The sequence below is a fragment of the Aspergillus versicolor genome, assembly GCF_001890125.1.
Source record: "Aspergillus versicolor CBS 583.65 unplaced genomic scaffold ASPVEscaffold_6, whole genome shotgun sequence".
NCBI classification, from domain to species: Eukaryota; Fungi; Ascomycota; class Eurotiomycetes; order Eurotiales; family Aspergillaceae; genus Aspergillus; species Aspergillus versicolor.
The window spans coordinates 823,760-838,570 of record NW_024467529.1 but is presented as its reverse complement, the minus strand read 5'-3'; the positions used below and the strand labels follow the sequence as shown (position 1 = coordinate 838,570).

General features: G+C 50.4%; 8 protein-coding genes across 8 annotated transcripts; 4 read left to right on the top strand and 4 right to left on the bottom strand.

Moving 5' to 3' along the window:
- Positions 1–157: 157 nt before the first annotated feature.
- Positions 158–1,227, top strand: ASPVEDRAFT_42833 (GNAT family N-acetyltransferase). The gene has a single exon (XM_040812673.1). It carries the CDS (start codon positions 184–186, stop codon positions 1,018–1,020), a length of 837 nt encoding a protein of 278 aa, XP_040669077.1. The 5' UTR covers positions 158–183; the 3' UTR covers positions 1,021–1,227.
- ASPVEDRAFT_42832 (uncharacterized protein) lies at positions 908–2,229 on the bottom strand. Its single transcript, XM_040812672.1, has one exon. The coding sequence runs from the start codon at positions 2,164–2,166 to the stop codon at positions 1,126–1,128; it is 1,041 nt and encodes a 346-aa protein (XP_040669076.1). The 5' UTR covers positions 2,167–2,229; the 3' UTR covers positions 908–1,125.
- Positions 2,230–3,557: 1,328 nt separating this feature from the next.
- ASPVEDRAFT_42831 (putative MFS transporter) lies at positions 3,558–5,591 on the top strand. Its single transcript, XM_040812671.1, has 8 exons — positions 3,558–3,822; positions 3,870–3,981; positions 4,039–4,256; positions 4,304–4,348; positions 4,394–4,736; positions 4,783–4,845; positions 4,893–5,097; positions 5,160–5,591. The coding sequence occupies exons 1-8, from the start codon at positions 3,634–3,636 to the stop codon at positions 5,509–5,511; spliced, it is 1,527 nt and encodes a 508-aa protein (XP_040669075.1). The 5' UTR covers positions 3,558–3,633; the 3' UTR covers positions 5,512–5,591.
- On the bottom strand, positions 5,542–6,167 carry ASPVEDRAFT_890011 (Rieske (2Fe-2S) protein). The gene is made up of 2 exons (XM_040818475.1): positions 5,855–6,167; positions 5,542–5,806 (listed from the first exon to the last, which is right to left on the bottom strand). Exons 1-2 carry the CDS (start codon positions 6,071–6,073, stop codon positions 5,573–5,575), a joined length of 453 nt encoding a protein of 150 aa, XP_040669074.1. The 5' UTR covers positions 6,074–6,167; the 3' UTR covers positions 5,542–5,572.
- Positions 6,168–6,472: 305 nt separating this feature from the next.
- On the top strand, positions 6,473–8,495 carry ASPVEDRAFT_29835 (uncharacterized protein; the record flags this gene model as incomplete). The annotated part of the gene is made up of 3 exons (XM_040810280.1): positions 6,473–6,539; positions 6,567–8,408; positions 8,485–8,495. The coding sequence occupies 3 exons, from the start codon at positions 6,473–6,475 to the stop codon at positions 8,493–8,495; spliced, it is 1,920 nt and encodes a 639-aa protein (XP_040669073.1).
- Positions 8,496–8,650: 155 nt separating this feature from the next.
- On the bottom strand, positions 8,651–9,982 carry ASPVEDRAFT_84760 (uncharacterized protein; the record flags this gene model as incomplete). The annotated part of the gene is made up of 2 exons (XM_040817595.1): positions 8,651–9,511; positions 9,578–9,982. The coding sequence occupies 2 exons, from the start codon at positions 9,980–9,982 to the stop codon at positions 8,651–8,653; spliced, it is 1,266 nt and encodes a 421-aa protein (XP_040669072.1).
- Positions 9,983–10,392: 410 nt separating this feature from the next.
- Positions 10,393–13,082, bottom strand: ASPVEDRAFT_53778 (uncharacterized protein; the record flags this gene model as incomplete). Its single annotated transcript, XM_040814839.1, has 5 exons — positions 10,393–11,341; positions 11,411–11,807; positions 11,870–12,391; positions 12,460–12,919; positions 12,978–13,082. 5 exons carry the CDS (start codon positions 13,080–13,082, stop codon positions 10,393–10,395), a joined length of 2,433 nt encoding a protein of 810 aa, XP_040669071.1.
- Positions 13,083–13,445: 363 nt separating this feature from the next.
- Positions 13,446–14,490, top strand: ASPVEDRAFT_134586 (uncharacterized protein; the record flags this gene model as incomplete). Its single annotated transcript, XM_040807146.1, has 3 exons — positions 13,446–13,556; positions 13,617–13,948; positions 13,998–14,490. The coding sequence occupies 3 exons, from the start codon at positions 13,446–13,448 to the stop codon at positions 14,488–14,490; spliced, it is 936 nt and encodes a 311-aa protein (XP_040669070.1).
- Positions 14,491–14,811: the final 321 nt, after the last annotated feature.

Here is a 14,811-nt window from a genome sequence, read left to right as displayed (position 1 = left end):
ATTAAAATTCGCTTAATTGGGAAGATTGGGGAGATTTCTTTGGTGGTGTGTGTGGACGATCACGGATGAGTCACAGCTGACTGCATGGGAAACAAGCAATGGAAAGACGTCAGGGTGAAATCCCAGAGAGCCCCTTTTAAATTCTTACCACGACTGCTTCTGATAATTTCAGGTCACCTCATTATGACAATCGAGCCAATCCCCCCGGTACCACCAACTGTTGCCCGCCTCACCGAGGCCGCAGAGGCAGCCTTTATAACCGAACAAAACAGAGCAGCCGGCCAACTCTACCCCAAGGATGGATTTATTGCACAGCCATTAGGGACTGGAGTGGTTGCTATCACAAAGGCATCATTTTTATCGAAATTAAACCACGTCGCCGGGTTTGCAATGGACGGCCCAGTCACGGATCAAGATATCGACACTATCGAAGGCCTGTTCCAGGGAATCAATCTACCCCCGTATATCGACCTGTGTCCCTTTTCGCATCCCACTGCACGGCATTTATTCAATGAAAGGGGATACACACTCGATAGTAAGATAAGCGTCTACACTCTACCGCTGCATGACTACGAGAACAACAATACCACGACCACCACCGAAATAACCCGCGTCTCAGATACCGAAAAGGATCTGTTCACTGACTACTCCATCTCCGGCGCCAAATCCCTCGGCCGTCCGGTTGAGCTGCTGGAAACACTAGCTAAATCCGCCACCCTCCGGTCCGATACGCGTCTATACTTAGCGAAGATCGACGGGCAGATTTCAGGGAGTGCCGGGCTGGCGTTTCTTACTACACCGTTTGGCCAGGTTGCGGAACTTTATATCGATAGTACGGTTCCTGAATTCCGGGGTCGCGGGGTGCAGACTGCCTTGTTGAGGGCGCGGTTGGCGGATGCGAAGGCGGCAGGAGTTGAGAGGGCCGTTATGTATGCGAGACCTGGGGAGGCGAGTGCAAGGAATGCGGAGCGTGTGGGATTTCAATTGGCATATGTTAAGGATAGACTTACGAAGGTTTAGTTGATATGTTGATTTAAAACGTGGTCCTAACGGTAAGTGGCATGAAATCGGGGCTATCTTATCAGATATACAGTATAAAATATTATCAAGGACTGCAAGTGATAGTTACATGATACAACATGAAGGCTTCTCCTTCTGCTGTTGTTGGATGTGAATCCATTCAGAACCTGCATGCATGATCCCCAGAAGCTCCTTCGCATAGGCAGCCGCCGTTGCTGCAGCATACATCTGCCACCTGTTATTCTTGTGGCTATCGCAGTAGTCACTGATTCCACGGACAACAAGGCAAGGGAAAGAATTCATATACTCGGCAGCATCGCTCTCGAAACAAAGACAATCTTTGAACGTATCACGTTGTCGAGCATTGTTTACAACCGTCTTCGCCGATGCAATGGTACCATAGAAGATCAGAGGATCATGATGCTCTCGTTTCACACGGTACACCAGCTTTCCAGGATCACACCCACGACAATCGGCACTTCCCTGACGATGCTCATATTGCCCGTCAAATAGAAAGTCATTTTCCGCGCCCGGATAGACAAAGCCCTGTCTCTTTACCTGGCCTGGTTGTGGACTGCCCATCCTCGGGTTATGTCTCCCCATGGCCGCCAAAATCTTCGGTACATCACTTCCAGTCAATTCATGCTTGCTGCGGATGGCACTGACAGCACCCAGTAACGCTGTTGGTGGGTATGGCCACCCCGACCCTTTCTCTGGCCCCGTTGGTCTGGCCTTCCCAATGTCATATTCTCTTACACCCCAATACGCTCCTTCGGGGCGACCAACCACCACATCACCTAAGCGGATATCGCTGCCACTGTCCGCGTCAGGTATCCCACCTCCAGTTCCAACCGTCACCCCGTATTTGATTCCGGGGAAACTGGAAAGCAACTTTGCAACAGTCGCCGTAGCAGTCATGGGTCCGTACCGGCCGGCTGGGGGGCTAACAACAACTACCTTGTGGTACCCGGGAGAACCCTTTATAGCACCCAGAGTGTAAATGTTGTGGTCGTGGGGGTGTATGTACTGGGGTGGTGCATGCTTCTGGTCGAGCATTGCTTCTACCGCGGCTCGTTCGTGGGGGTGCGCGGCGATTAAGCCCACGGTGTAAGCTGGATTCTCGAATTGAGGTAATGTTTGTTTCATCGCTATGGATGTGAAATATAAAGCACTTGGAAGAGAGGCAGTTTTTGAAGATAATGATTGCGTGAGAACTGTTCAATAAAGAAGTTGAAGTGATGTGGTTGACCACAACTATATAACCTCTCCTAAGCGCTGTCCTGCCCGTCCTATAATTTGCTTTTGAACTTTAGCTTTGAGCCAAGATATTACAGATATACCAAGTACCAAAGAACACCACTCCAGGGCACCGAGAGTGGTTCGAATCTAAGCGCCCTCCAAGCGCCAGCACCACTATTTTTAGACAAGCGTCCCAGCACTATGGCTCTTGGACGCCATCTCATTTAAATTCCCCCGTATACCAATCGACTTACGCCTGCGTCGATAGCCAAGTATCAGGATATGTACCTTATTATCAATAAACCAATCCAGACAGTGGTCGCTAACCGCCAGGACACGTCTGCTCTGGGGAAAGTCAAATTCCCACCGACTTCCACCCCTCTCAGGATCTTAAACTCCAGGATAAGGTTCAGCATTTGTTCCTGGCGCTACGACAGTCGGAATCCAGATTTGCTATAGAGCAGTGGCCCTTCAAGACCTCACCAGGGCTTTGTCTATCACGTGACCTGATTTGTTCTATCCCAAGAACATTCGGCACTGTAATATGTAAGGCTAGGAGGACCGGTGAACTCTGATAAGCTTGAGTTTCTAAAGACATTCTCGATAGCTCAGACAGGAATGATTGTTTTATCCTTTGTGGCGTGGGAGAACAAGTCACCCTAAATGGGTTGTGGACATACAAGCTTCGCTAGCAACTTTAGGTAAGGTTGTGCCTAAATTTTTTATTCGCTAGTGTGAAGCTCTTTTACATATGTCATAGTGTCTTACCCACGGCTTGCTTTTCGAGGGCCTGTCTTACGGAACAAGCCAAACCCCCGGCCACTCCCACTAACCATCGCTTCCCCCAATCGGGCCACCGACTACGAGTCAAAATCACCTCACTATCTTGGAATTGTAGCACTAGACCAACACTTCTTACCAGCTATGAGTCCCTAGATTTGCATCTGCCACGGTATTTAGAATTTAGGACCTCAACCTTGGACCGTCTGAAGTCCGTCATCCCACGTGTCTTCGGTATTAAGTTCCCGGTGTTCCACAGCCAACTGGGGCACACTAAAGGTAACAGCAGAATTGGCCACGCGCTAGCTGTAGTGTCTCCTGCACCGGTATTCGGAGCTGTCGAGCTTGGAAGAGACGATGCAATTCGTAGAAACTGCGTGGTGGACCCTTTTAGGCTCTCGGGCACTTTCCGATCTTATCAATCAGCAGACACGGCCAATAAAACCATCTCCGCGCGACCCACACGCTCTCGGTCTTATCTGATTGAGTTTTCTCTGCCAACTTCAGCAAGGCGGGCATTTAAATGCACGGTGTCTCGCTGTTTTTGTTCTGTTTTCTATTTCTATCTTTATTTGATTTCATTCCAATCAAGCCATGGAACCGGATAAGTTAGCCCATGAAACGACGGAACCTGTTGTCTCGTCTCGGGATGAGAACGTCGATGGGAAGCGTCCGCCCCCACTACTGGCGAAACTTGTTGCGGTGCTGCTCATATCATGCATCAGTTTTGGCTCGCACTGGAGCTCAGGGGTTACGGGTGCTATGAAGAGTACCATCAAGAAGGTACGTTGCTGAACTCGTAAAAGAACAAATGCTTACGTGATGAGTAGCAAATGGATGTCTCGAATACGCAGTTTTCTCTCTTAGAAGCAAGTGAAGACTTCATGGCCACTGTGCTTTTGTTAGCTAGTGGTATTATTACAGATCGCGTTGGTGGTGCAGGTTTGTCTATGTCCTGCCAAACATTCCTTCCCTGAAACTAAGTTGCCTTTGCTGTAGAAATGATCGTCTATGGAAATGTCGTATATACAATCGGATCTATTCTCGTTGCAGCAGCGACAACAGTGCGCTCATTCAATTTCATGATCGCGGGCCGTGTTGTTTTAGCGCTGGGCGATATTGCTACCCAAGTTGCGCAGTATAAGATGTTTTCATCGTGGTTTCCGCCCAGTAATGGGTTTGCGTCTACCCTCGGTTTTGAGCTGGCAATTGGAAAGGTAGACGATTGCATTGTATCTGCTGGTATTATGCTAATATACTACAGATTGGTGGTTTCGTCGGCAAATCCACGGCAAATGTTATCGCCAAGGTACATTAAACCATTAAATTATTGATTTGAATACTGACGAGACAGAACACTGGAAACTTTGCCTGGGTCTTCTGGACCTCCGTATTCATGAACCTTTTTACCAACGCTGCAACAATCACATTCTGGTTCTTCACGCGCTACTGTAACAAGCACTACAGTGGACGACAAGACGCAGCAACCAAAGAAGTGCTAACAGAGAAGAACAAGAAATTCGACCTCCACAAAATATTCCAGCTGCCGTGGATGTTCTGGGCTGTTCTAGCCTTTTCACTATTCCAAACAAGCACTGCCCTTGTTTTCAGCCAGAATGCGACAGAGCTGGCCGAAAAGCGGTTTGATGTTGATTCGATCACGGCTGGGTGGTATAGTTCTCTGTCGCAATATGCAGGTTAGTGTGACGTTTAATAATAAGGGTCTATAGACTGACTTTCCAGGTTTCTTCTTGGTCCCATGTATTGGCGTCTTCATCGATGTGCTCGGAAATCGCGCAAGTATCTGTGAGTTGGTAACCACAAAATCACGAAAAGTATCTAACAATGGGCAGTATCTGCCTGTGGAATCGGTATATTCATAAGCATGGTCCTGGTTAACTTCGCCAATACAAAAGCCGGAACCGCCGCTTCGTTTGGCGTCTTCGCCGTTGCCTCGACGTTCGGTCCGACGTCTATCATTGATAGTATACGTACTACATTATGGCATCAATCGGTGTTTGGATCTGCTTACGCTCTGAAAGTCACAATGAACAACGCGTACATTTGCTCTCGTCCCAATCAAATCTACTTTATTAGGCACAGCGACTAACCATGAACAGAATGAATATCATAGTCCGCATTATAACCGGCGCCCTCCAAGACGCCGACAACGACTCCTACCACCGTGTTGTCCGAGTCTATCTCTTCCTTGCGGCAGCGTCAGTTGCCATCGGGCTGGCGATATTACTCGGCTCACTGACGACGGATAGCCTTGCGCCGCTGCAGTGGACGAGGAAGCAACGGCTAACTATAGGGCCAGAGCATATTTCCAAGATCCGCGAGCAGCATCTGGTCACGTCCTACGCTCGTAATAAGGTTATTTCAATTTGCTGCTTTGCGGCACTCATGCTTTTGACCGTTGGTGGGTGGGTGGCGTACATCTGGGGTGCAGTTACAGGGAATAACTCGTAGGTTTTATTATTGTTCTTATAAGAACACAAATTATGTAATTTATATCTCTTATTGAAAATCTTCATCGTCTTTTAACCCACACTTCTTTATCATCCCCCGTGCTCTCATCGTCTGATATCAAAGGATCCCGCAGCTCGATATCCCACAGATTAAGCTTCAAGTGGTGGCCGCGGTCTGCCTTGCCAGTAATCAGGTCAAAGCTCCAACCATGTCTAAAGCACTTAATTCCAGGGCCAAAGTCCTCGACATCGATAATCGTGCCTTGCTTAAGCGGGAACGCCGAGTGCGGGCATCGCTAGCCATGTTTAGTTCCCAGAATTTGAGCAATAGTGATACGACTTACATTATCAACGGCATGCACAGTCCCCTTATACTTGAACACGAGCACTTGCTCATCTAGATTAGACACTCGATTTGTCTTCAGCTTGTCCGGATGCGTCGGTTTGGGAATACCAAGGGTCTTGCACCCAGGCAGGACTCGGCAGCCCTTTTCGTCTTCACTAATGTCTGGAAATGAGGATACAAGACCAACAAAGTGCCACCCATCGGATTCGACGTCCATACTGCTCCATATTGTAAAGCCCTAAGTTCCAAGGCGATCCGGTATTAATATCCCGGATCGGCAATTGGTTTGATAACCGTGCCGATCAACTCGGAAATATCATCCCATACGCGGATAACTTAGTTCAGCTTAATTAGACGTTGCATAAATAGTCTAATAAATAAGATAGCTTCCCCAGAACTTGGCCCAGCTTCTCCACCATGGAATCTGAGTTATTGCACCAAGTGTCCCATCCCCCGTTGGAATGGGCTTTGCTCGGCTAAGGCGGGCTGCGCCACTCTGGCTATTTGGAATCCCATATATGACCATGAGGGTGACTCATGCAGGATGCCTGGGAATCTTGTTAATTAACTAGCTAATTCACTGCCGGCCGACGGTGGTTCTTTGTCTCTATTCCTAATGACCCCGTCGACAAAGAAGCATGGATCAAATTCCACCAGAAATCAAGCATATTATCGCAACATGGGTATGTATTTTCTGTTCAAAAATATAGCAACATCTCTAATCCTGCAGCAGGTGCACCATACTTCCTTGGAAGGTCTACGTACACTATCCCAAGTGGACCAACAATGGAACAGAATCGCTGCACCACTCCTATACCGACACATCATCATCCGCTTGAGAAAATGTCAGGTTCCCCAAAGACTGCTCAGCCTGCCCGACACAACCCGCGTTCTCGCCCATGTTAAGCAACTTAGTATCGTGGCTGAATGCCCACTGGCTGGATACCGGCCTCTCAATAGAGGGCTCCCAAAACCGGATAATTACAACAATATACGATTCGCCCTAGAGGATACTCATCTGGGCGACCGCGGTATAGTTCAAACTGGACCGTGGGTACAAGGTGACTGGGCTCTGGTCACCGATTTTATTCAACTTCTTCCGCCCTTGCACCAGGTCAATATTCTTGTTAGCCAGGGTGGCCCTGTTGAGCTCCTGCGGGTTATTGAGGAATATCATCCTACATGCCGGGTGTCTACCTTCGTGGGCCAGGGCTCAAAACCGGCTAAGGCTGGCCTTATAGAACACTGGATATCTTCACCCTTGCTACACACGGTGCATATCACTTGTTTCGAGAACGCCACTTACCAATTCCATGACCACCCTGATAGGGCCATTCTACGTACCATTTTACTTGCATCTCATGTCAAGCAGCTCGCACTCCAAATCTCCGGGTGTGCGCGATCTGGGCCACAACCGAATTTCAATAACAGGATACAACTGGAAAGAGAGACACCTTCGGCGCGTGCAGAGCTGGAGGTCCTGTCTTGGCCTCGCCATACGAGAATGACGGCTGGGCAGTTTAGAAAATGGAATACAGTTGTAGACTACAGCTGTTTAAGGTCATGGTCTGTTGGCTGCATCGAAGACTCGGATCTACTCTGGACTATTGCGCACCTCCGTCCCTTCCAGCAGCTGAAACGACTCACGCTCGCCTTATATCCACCCGAGGACGACCCAGAGTTCTGGTCCGCTGCTCAGGCGGTGTTTGAATCATTGCCCCCTCTGACATATCTCTGCCTCCTGGGCGCGTATAAGCCAGACTTTCTCGTTCACATAGTTGGCAAACATGGAGCAACACTCTCCGAGCTTAGGCTGCACAAAGGGACTGTCGGGAGTAATACATATGGTGTTCTCAGACTATTAAGAAAAGGGCAACTGGGCCCCATCTTCCCCAGCAACACCATCCAACACCTGGGTCACCACTGCCCATCCCTTCAAAGACTAGAAATCTGCATTCAACGGCGTCGAGGCCTCGAAACAGACGTCTATACTGCCCTGGCCCAATTCCCCCATCTTACCCACCTCGACCTACTCCTCAACTGCCTGCCTGAGACAGGCCCGAACGAAACCCCAGTCCCGTTCCGTGCGCTTACCGAGTACGAAAGCACCCGAACAGCAGGGGATTCATATAACCTGCCCACATGGTACATCCGGGACTGCTTAATCAACTGCGCCATCGACGAGGAGCTAGCAGAAGCAATCTTCACCCATATCCGCAACAACCAAGAGGGAGGCAGCAGACGCCTCCAAAGGCTGACAATCAACCCTCTCTATAGTCAGGGAGGGCAATATTGCCCTTACAATCCATACTCAGACTCAGGCCCAAGCCCGCCATGGGGTGCATGGAAGCCTTTCAATGCAGAAATGTTTGAAGAACTAGCTCGTCCTTGGACACTTGTAGCAGACATTGGCGAGAAAACCGATATAAGAGCGGTAAGCTCCGTCTATCAGCCGGGTATCAAGAACAAGCTTCGTCCAGATTCGGAGAATACACGCCCGCAGTTGCTGCAGATATATAACTCCATATGGCCTGTTCAAGAGGATGGTCAGAGTAAGTAGAGTGAGTGCATAGCTGGTCTCTACAAGTGTAGAGGGTTGCACCTTCCTTACTTTTATGTTCATCGCAGTTTCCATATGAGTTGTTGGGATTTAGGGCAGGAGCTACCTATAATAGACACTGATGGGCCTGCCGTTTACGGCCTTTCTAGCCTAAATTATTATGCAAGGAGGATATCACAAATTATTATAGCACTGGAAATCATAAGCTAAGATAGGTGGCAAGTTACTTCGTGTCTAGTAGCTATCTCTATCCTCCTGCACGTAATACCTGACCTTCCCCTCAAACAATCGTCTCGCAGTCCGTGAGACCGCACAGCTAGCCACGCCTCCATGCTCCTCCATTATGATATCCACTTTGATACTCCCCTTACTATGTTCGATCGATACTTCACGTTCTAGTCCAAGCTGCTTTCTGTCCTCTGGAGGCGGCGACTGCTCGGGGGTCGGTGGGGAGATTCCGGTCACCGATGCCATGGTGGAGAGTGCCGCAACGACTGTGTTAGAATAACTTAGTGCGACGGCAACAGTCACTGCCCCCGTGAGCTGTAGACTGGGGTGCGGCAGTCCCATTGAGTATGCCTGCACCCGAATGTCTGCTCTGTCGGAATCCTGAGTGAAGGATGGAGGGTACACGAGTGCAGCCTTGGGCGTACCGCGAGTTCTACCGGCGGTCTCGACGTCTGTTGCTAATCCCATAGCCACTGCGCCCATGCGACGGATAGACTCTACAAGTGCACTCCGGGCAGAATCAGATGGGATCGTTGCGAGGAGTGCCGTTTGTATGGAAGTTGTGTCGATGAGGACAAAGGGATTGGCAGAGTCTATGAGCGTCACGCGAACATCAAAGGGCTCTTCATTGGGCATGAGTGAGCCTGGCTGTACGCGGAGTATTTGCTGTTGTTGGCCTTTGGAAGGGAACAGTTGTCCGGTCATACTGCCAACGGGCTTGACGAATTTACACTTGACTTCGCTTCCTGGTGTGTTTACACCGGGAATTATGAAGTTCCCATCTTCCTCGTAGTCTCCCGTACCGTCTAGTGCGACAGTCTCTATCACTATTCGATCTGTATTGGTGTTGTAGATTCTGACATCCATCTATATCGAAAATTCCTGTATTAACTGCCTGACCCTTGTTCGATATGGTTGAAGAGCTGAGCATACCTTGGTCTGCCCTTGCAGGGGTTTTACAAGACCTTCCTGGAGGGCAAATGGTGCCACTCCTGCGGTCATGTTCCCGCAAGTACCAGTGAGATCTATTGACTCTTTGCCCACAGCAACTTGAACAAAAGTCCAATCAACATCAGCGTCTGATCTCTGCGAGCGACGAACAACAGCAACTTTAGATGTCGTTGAACTGCCTCCGCCAATCCCGTCTATCTGCCGGGGGTCGTTCCCTCGAGACCCGAGAGCAGAGACTAGGTGAGGAGCCCAGTCAGCTTCTCTTGCTGGAAGATCATCTCGATGTATGAATAATCCTTTCGACGTGCCTGCACGCATGAGGACGCATGGAAGGGCATGGCGCGTAAGCCGCCGCGTCTTCGTCTTGGTGACCAGTTCAGTGGCCATATCGCGACAGTAGGTGGGATAAATTTGCATAAAATTCAGCTGCTTGGGAGTAGTAGAGGTACAATTCACTCTGGAATGTTATGAGTCCTCCTTTATTTCGGGATCAGACTACCTGAAAACCCACGGCAGCAACTGTGGTCATCTCAATCCCGTGGCATAAAGTGGGACCACGGGAAGGGACCATTTGGAGAAACGGGCATCCTAGTCTGTAAGTCATAATTCCAATTGATAAACATCCCCTAACATAACCATGAAGTGGCACCCCGAACCGTTCACGGGCACATGGGTGTGGGTGGGCAAGTGCAAGGTATACCATGAGCCCCACATCCGACGGGAGTGGTTCCCGCGGGAGGCAGCGGGTAAACGGGCACCAGGACTACCATTTCGTCCACGGAATTAGAGGATCCTGCTCACCAATCTGTGAACGGGAAGCTATCCATTGATGAGCTGTTGAACCCGAACAGTGGATCATCTAGCGAGACGGACTCGTAACTTGTTAGCCGTGTGCCACGCTGCTGCTGATACGTGCTGGAAGCTGTCTCTGACTGGAGTCCGTTAGAGCTCGTTATACCCGGCCGGAAAGGGACCTGGTTTCCAAAGGCAAGGTCATTATTGATTGGCACTGGTGGTGGAGGGTTTCCTTGCTGCGGTGGTAACCATGGAGTCCTCGAAAGCTGAATGGGAACTCCGTTAGCGTCGGAGTCTGCAAGTCGAGCTCCGCGATCACTGTTCTCTTGTAGAAAGCTTTGGATAATGCCATCTATATCTACCCAGTCTGACCCAGGAGACGGGACCTGCGGGTTGCGAGCTGTAGTGCTCGCGGCTTCAGCCATATTCACAATAGCTGCGTCGTTGTTGGCTTCATTGCCGGCGCTCGTCTGGTAATCCCTATTAGGATGAACAGGGACATGGTTTTCTTGCGTATCTCGCTCTGACATTCTCATAGGCGGGGTCATTTCTAGAGCGTCGATTGAGACATTATCAATAATGACTCCAAGTTTCTTCATCAGGCTATGCACAATCTTGGCGGCCTTCCTAACAGCCGAGTTCGTCTCCTGGTTTTCTTCAAAAACAGCGAGACAGGTCGCAAGATTTGAATGTGCTGTTGAATCATTTCTACGTCTAGCTGCGATTCTAGTGAGGATTGTGGCTGCGACGTAGGTCGCATATGATATGAGATAAGGTGCACGTCGTACAGAGAATGCACGATGGTAGGCACGCAGCAGCTTGCTGATATTTGATGCTGCCGAGGCACACTTCATGAAGGAGTCAACCGAGATCGACGGCGATGTACTGTATAGATGACCGTCTGCCACAAATGGACGGTGTAACAGAATGACAAGCGAGTTATGCATAGCACTGGACAAGTCCCTGTCAGTACTACTGCCCGCCGGAATCTGTTTCTGCAATGGTTTGGAGCGGACTTACTGTAGGCTAGATACATGAGGTGGCGGGAAGGCTACACTGTGAGCTTTCCCTGGATCAAACCGCAGATGCTCGGGTAACGATTCCTGCCACTGATCTAGTTTAAGCTGCAGCTCATCTAGCATGCCTGCCAGCTCAGATGGGCTCTGATTGGAGCTTCGCTCGGTGTATATGCAACTTAGAATGTCACTCATGGTGAGCGAGAGTTTGCATAGGAATGTGAAAGTAGACGTGCTATAAGCTGGCATTCCAGGGTAATCTGAGGCAGAGGTTGAATACGCGAAGGGCTGCCAGTGCTCCAATTCCTCATAGGTATCTAGGAACTTGATAGGTACAAGTGCATCTGTCTCCTTGAGGCTGACTGGGCGGCCTTGATAAAGGCTCTGGACCTTGTCCACAACTATTCTCGGTGGTTAGCAAGGAGTCAAGAAACACGTCCCCATTTATTAAGAGCATTCTTACCAAATGCCGCCCAGAAAACTCGTCTCCGAATTTCCAAGTCCTCATCTGAGAACCTCCGTGTACTTGTCAAATCGACATGCATTCCCAAGTCAATCAACATCCGGAACGCCAGGCCAGAATATAGCCATGCGGCGCTCCTTTCGTCCCCCAGGGCAAATAGTGAGTTTGTCATTACAAGCAATGCCTGGATCGTTGTGATATCACTACGGTCCAGTGCTCCGCCTAGGAGCTCGCGGACTCGTTCACGATACTTCCAACCGGCGGTTCGAACATCGTTAGGATCCTTGCGAACCTCCAACCTGGGACTGAATTTAGCGGCTCCAAAGTAAATGGCGTTGAGGAGGAGCTTAGAAAAGCAAGGACCATTACAAGCCATGTCCCGCATGAATGCCGGTCGGTAGGTTATGAGAAACGAATGATGTTGGCGATTCCAATGAAGCGACAGCAGATGCATCCCTAGATCCGGATCAACGCCATCGAAATCTAGTTTGCCCTGGCGGAAATTCAATTCCTCCATCTGTCCTATTGAGGCAGTGTCAGCTCCATGTCCAGCAGTACAATGAAGAGGGTAATACTCGAGGGCCACACACGTTGTTTTGCTGCCTCGGCAACAAGACCCCGTTCTACCCAGTCATCTGCCATTCGAGGGCGATGATCCGCCGCAGTCGGTCTTTCCTGTGCCTGGTCCTCAAACAGGGCGCTGGTACGGCCGTGGTAACTGGATACCCCGTTCGCTGAAACCAAGATGCGAGCCACCCCGGCTTCAGACGGCCCCGGTGCGCTGCTTCGGTCTATACCTGCAGTAGAACGGCTACCCGAGCCGACTACTTCATCTACCCCCACAGAACGTCTCCCATAATCATCACTTTCCAGTAGTGAGTGTGGATGGAAGTTTCCATCCTTGTTGGTTTTCGAGACGCTTCCATCCAGGGTTCTGCGATGACGAGCACGGCCCGTCTCTCGAGCCCTCTCGGCAACAGGCTCATAAACACAGTCCTGCGCATATGTCCTGCAATTAATGCATACGGGCCGCTCATTGTTGCATTTGATCTGTCATCCTCTCAACCACATTAGCACTGGCGAAGTAGACATGTCGATCAGTACACACCTTTCTTCTACGGCAGAACGAACATGCCTCCGGTGCGCGACGCCGACGGGAGCGCACAGGCGCCCGAGGGCTAACAGCAGACTCGCTGCCGTGGTCGACCTCCATCAATTTCAAAGTGGGTGCAAATTTTGATGAAGGGGTAGCGGGGAGACGCAGACGGGAGTGGTGTTGCTGCTGTTGCCGCTAACTCCGTGGCACGTGCACGGGAGTCGGCTGTCGGCAATCACCTCGAGTTCCCGCGGGAACAACTCCGGCTTCTCGGTCGTGGACGATCAACAACACCTTCGCGATGCCTTCAACCCATCAAAGTCCTCAGAAACCAGAGCATATTCCATCTAGATCCGTATCCTTTGGTATTTCCAGTTTCTGTTTCTGCGATTTACTTCGTGAATCCCCAGGCTAGTCTGTTATTCATCCATTGTCTTTCTTGTCCAACTACTCGCAATGGCTACAACGTCTGGAGCCCCGATGCAGACTCCCCCGAAGCAAGAGCCGCAAGTCGCCAAGAAGAAAACAATCCCGCCCGGTGTCTCATTAGCTGCAGGTGCCGTGGCTGGTGCAGTCGAAGCCACCTCCACTGTCCGTATTACTCTACCCTCGCTTTCCTGCTGCTCCAATTAACCCGATTCCGCGCTCCAGTACCCATTTGAGTTTGCAAAAACGCGAGCTCAGTTAAGTCAAAAGATTGCTGGTGGGGTTTCAGTTCCTGTATCTAAGAATCCTCTGGCCGTGATACTACAAACGGCTCGTCAGGATGGGGTTCGAGCCATCTATACAGGTTGCTCAACTTTGATTCTAGGCACTGCCTTCAAGGCCGGCGTTCGCTTCTTGTCATTTGACACCATAAGGAACCTTCTTGCGGACTCGAATGGAACATTGTCCCCGACGCGAGGCATCCTCGCTGGCATGGTTGCGGGCGTGGTGGAGAGCGTAGTCGCGGTCACTCCCACAGAACGCATCAAGACTGCTCTGTACGTATCTTTCCTTTGATACCTCCTCGTATACTGATGGAGAATACAGTATCGATGACGCAAGGTCATCAGCGTCTCGTCGTTATAATGGCGGATTCCACGCGCTCCGGACCATCATGGCGGAATCTGGCGTCAAGGAGGTTTATCGTGGCCTTGTCTCTACGACCATGAAGCAGGCGGCCACATCATCAACACGCATGGGCTCGTACAACATCATCAAGGAGATTGTCGCCTCGCGCACTAACATTAAGGATACAAAGAATCCAGCACTCACGTTCGGAATGGGGGCCACAGCCGGCGTCATTACTGTATACGTGACCCAACCGTTCGACACCATCAAGACGCGCGCCCAGGGAGCCAAGGGTGCCTCGACAATGGAAGCCCTGCGAGACGTATTGAAAGACGGAGGTGTGCGAGCCTTCTGGAGGGGAAGCTCCATGCGACTCGGCCGGCTGATCCTCAGTGGGGGAATAGTGTTCACGGTCTACGAGAACGTCGCTGCCCTTCTCATGGCCACGAGGACCCACAGTCAGGTCCAGTGATAATAGACCCGGTCGGATTTACCTGTACAGTATATCACTTAGACTTGATACATTATACACCATCAATACTGCCCTGCTATCCCTTCTATCGCGCACTGATACTACAACGGAGTGCCTCCGTCTCATGCCCAGCGTTGCCAAGAATCCCCGCCACGGCGAACTACTGTCACTACTTCCTTGGGAGCTCGCCACTGGCCGCTCAGTCTTTTTTCTCCCGTCTTGGTCAATATAGCGAACTTTGTATATTCTTTGTCCCGCGGGATCAACTAAGCGTGTCGTCTGGGGCCCCGCAAACCCCAACTTTGATATGTCATATCCCCA

Coding starts and splice junctions, on each gene's coding strand:
- ASPVEDRAFT_42833 (XM_040812673.1), top strand. CDS start 184: ATGACAATCGAGCCAATCCCCCCGGTACCACCAACTGTTGCCCGCCTC.
- ASPVEDRAFT_42832 (XM_040812672.1), bottom strand. CDS start 2,166: ATGAAACAAACATTACCTCAATTCGAGAATCCAGCTTACACCGTGGGC.
- ASPVEDRAFT_42831 (XM_040812671.1), top strand. CDS start 3,634: ATGGAACCGGATAAGTTAGCCCATGAAACGACGGAACCTGTTGTCTCG. Junction 4,257..4,303: donor TTGAGCTGGCAATTGGAAAG/GTAGACGATTGC, acceptor AATATACTACAG/ATTGGTGGTTTCGTCGGCAA. Junction 5,098..5,159: donor AAAGTCACAATGAACAACGC/GTACATTTGCTC, acceptor AACCATGAACAG/AATGAATATCATAGTCCGCA.
- ASPVEDRAFT_890011 (XM_040818475.1), bottom strand. CDS start 6,073: ATGGACGTCGAATCCGATGGGTGGCACTTTGTTGGTCTTGTATCCTCA. Junction 5,807..5,854: donor CTGTGCATGCCGTTGATAAT/GTAAGTCGTATC, acceptor AAACATGGCTAG/CGATGCCCGCACTCGGCGTT.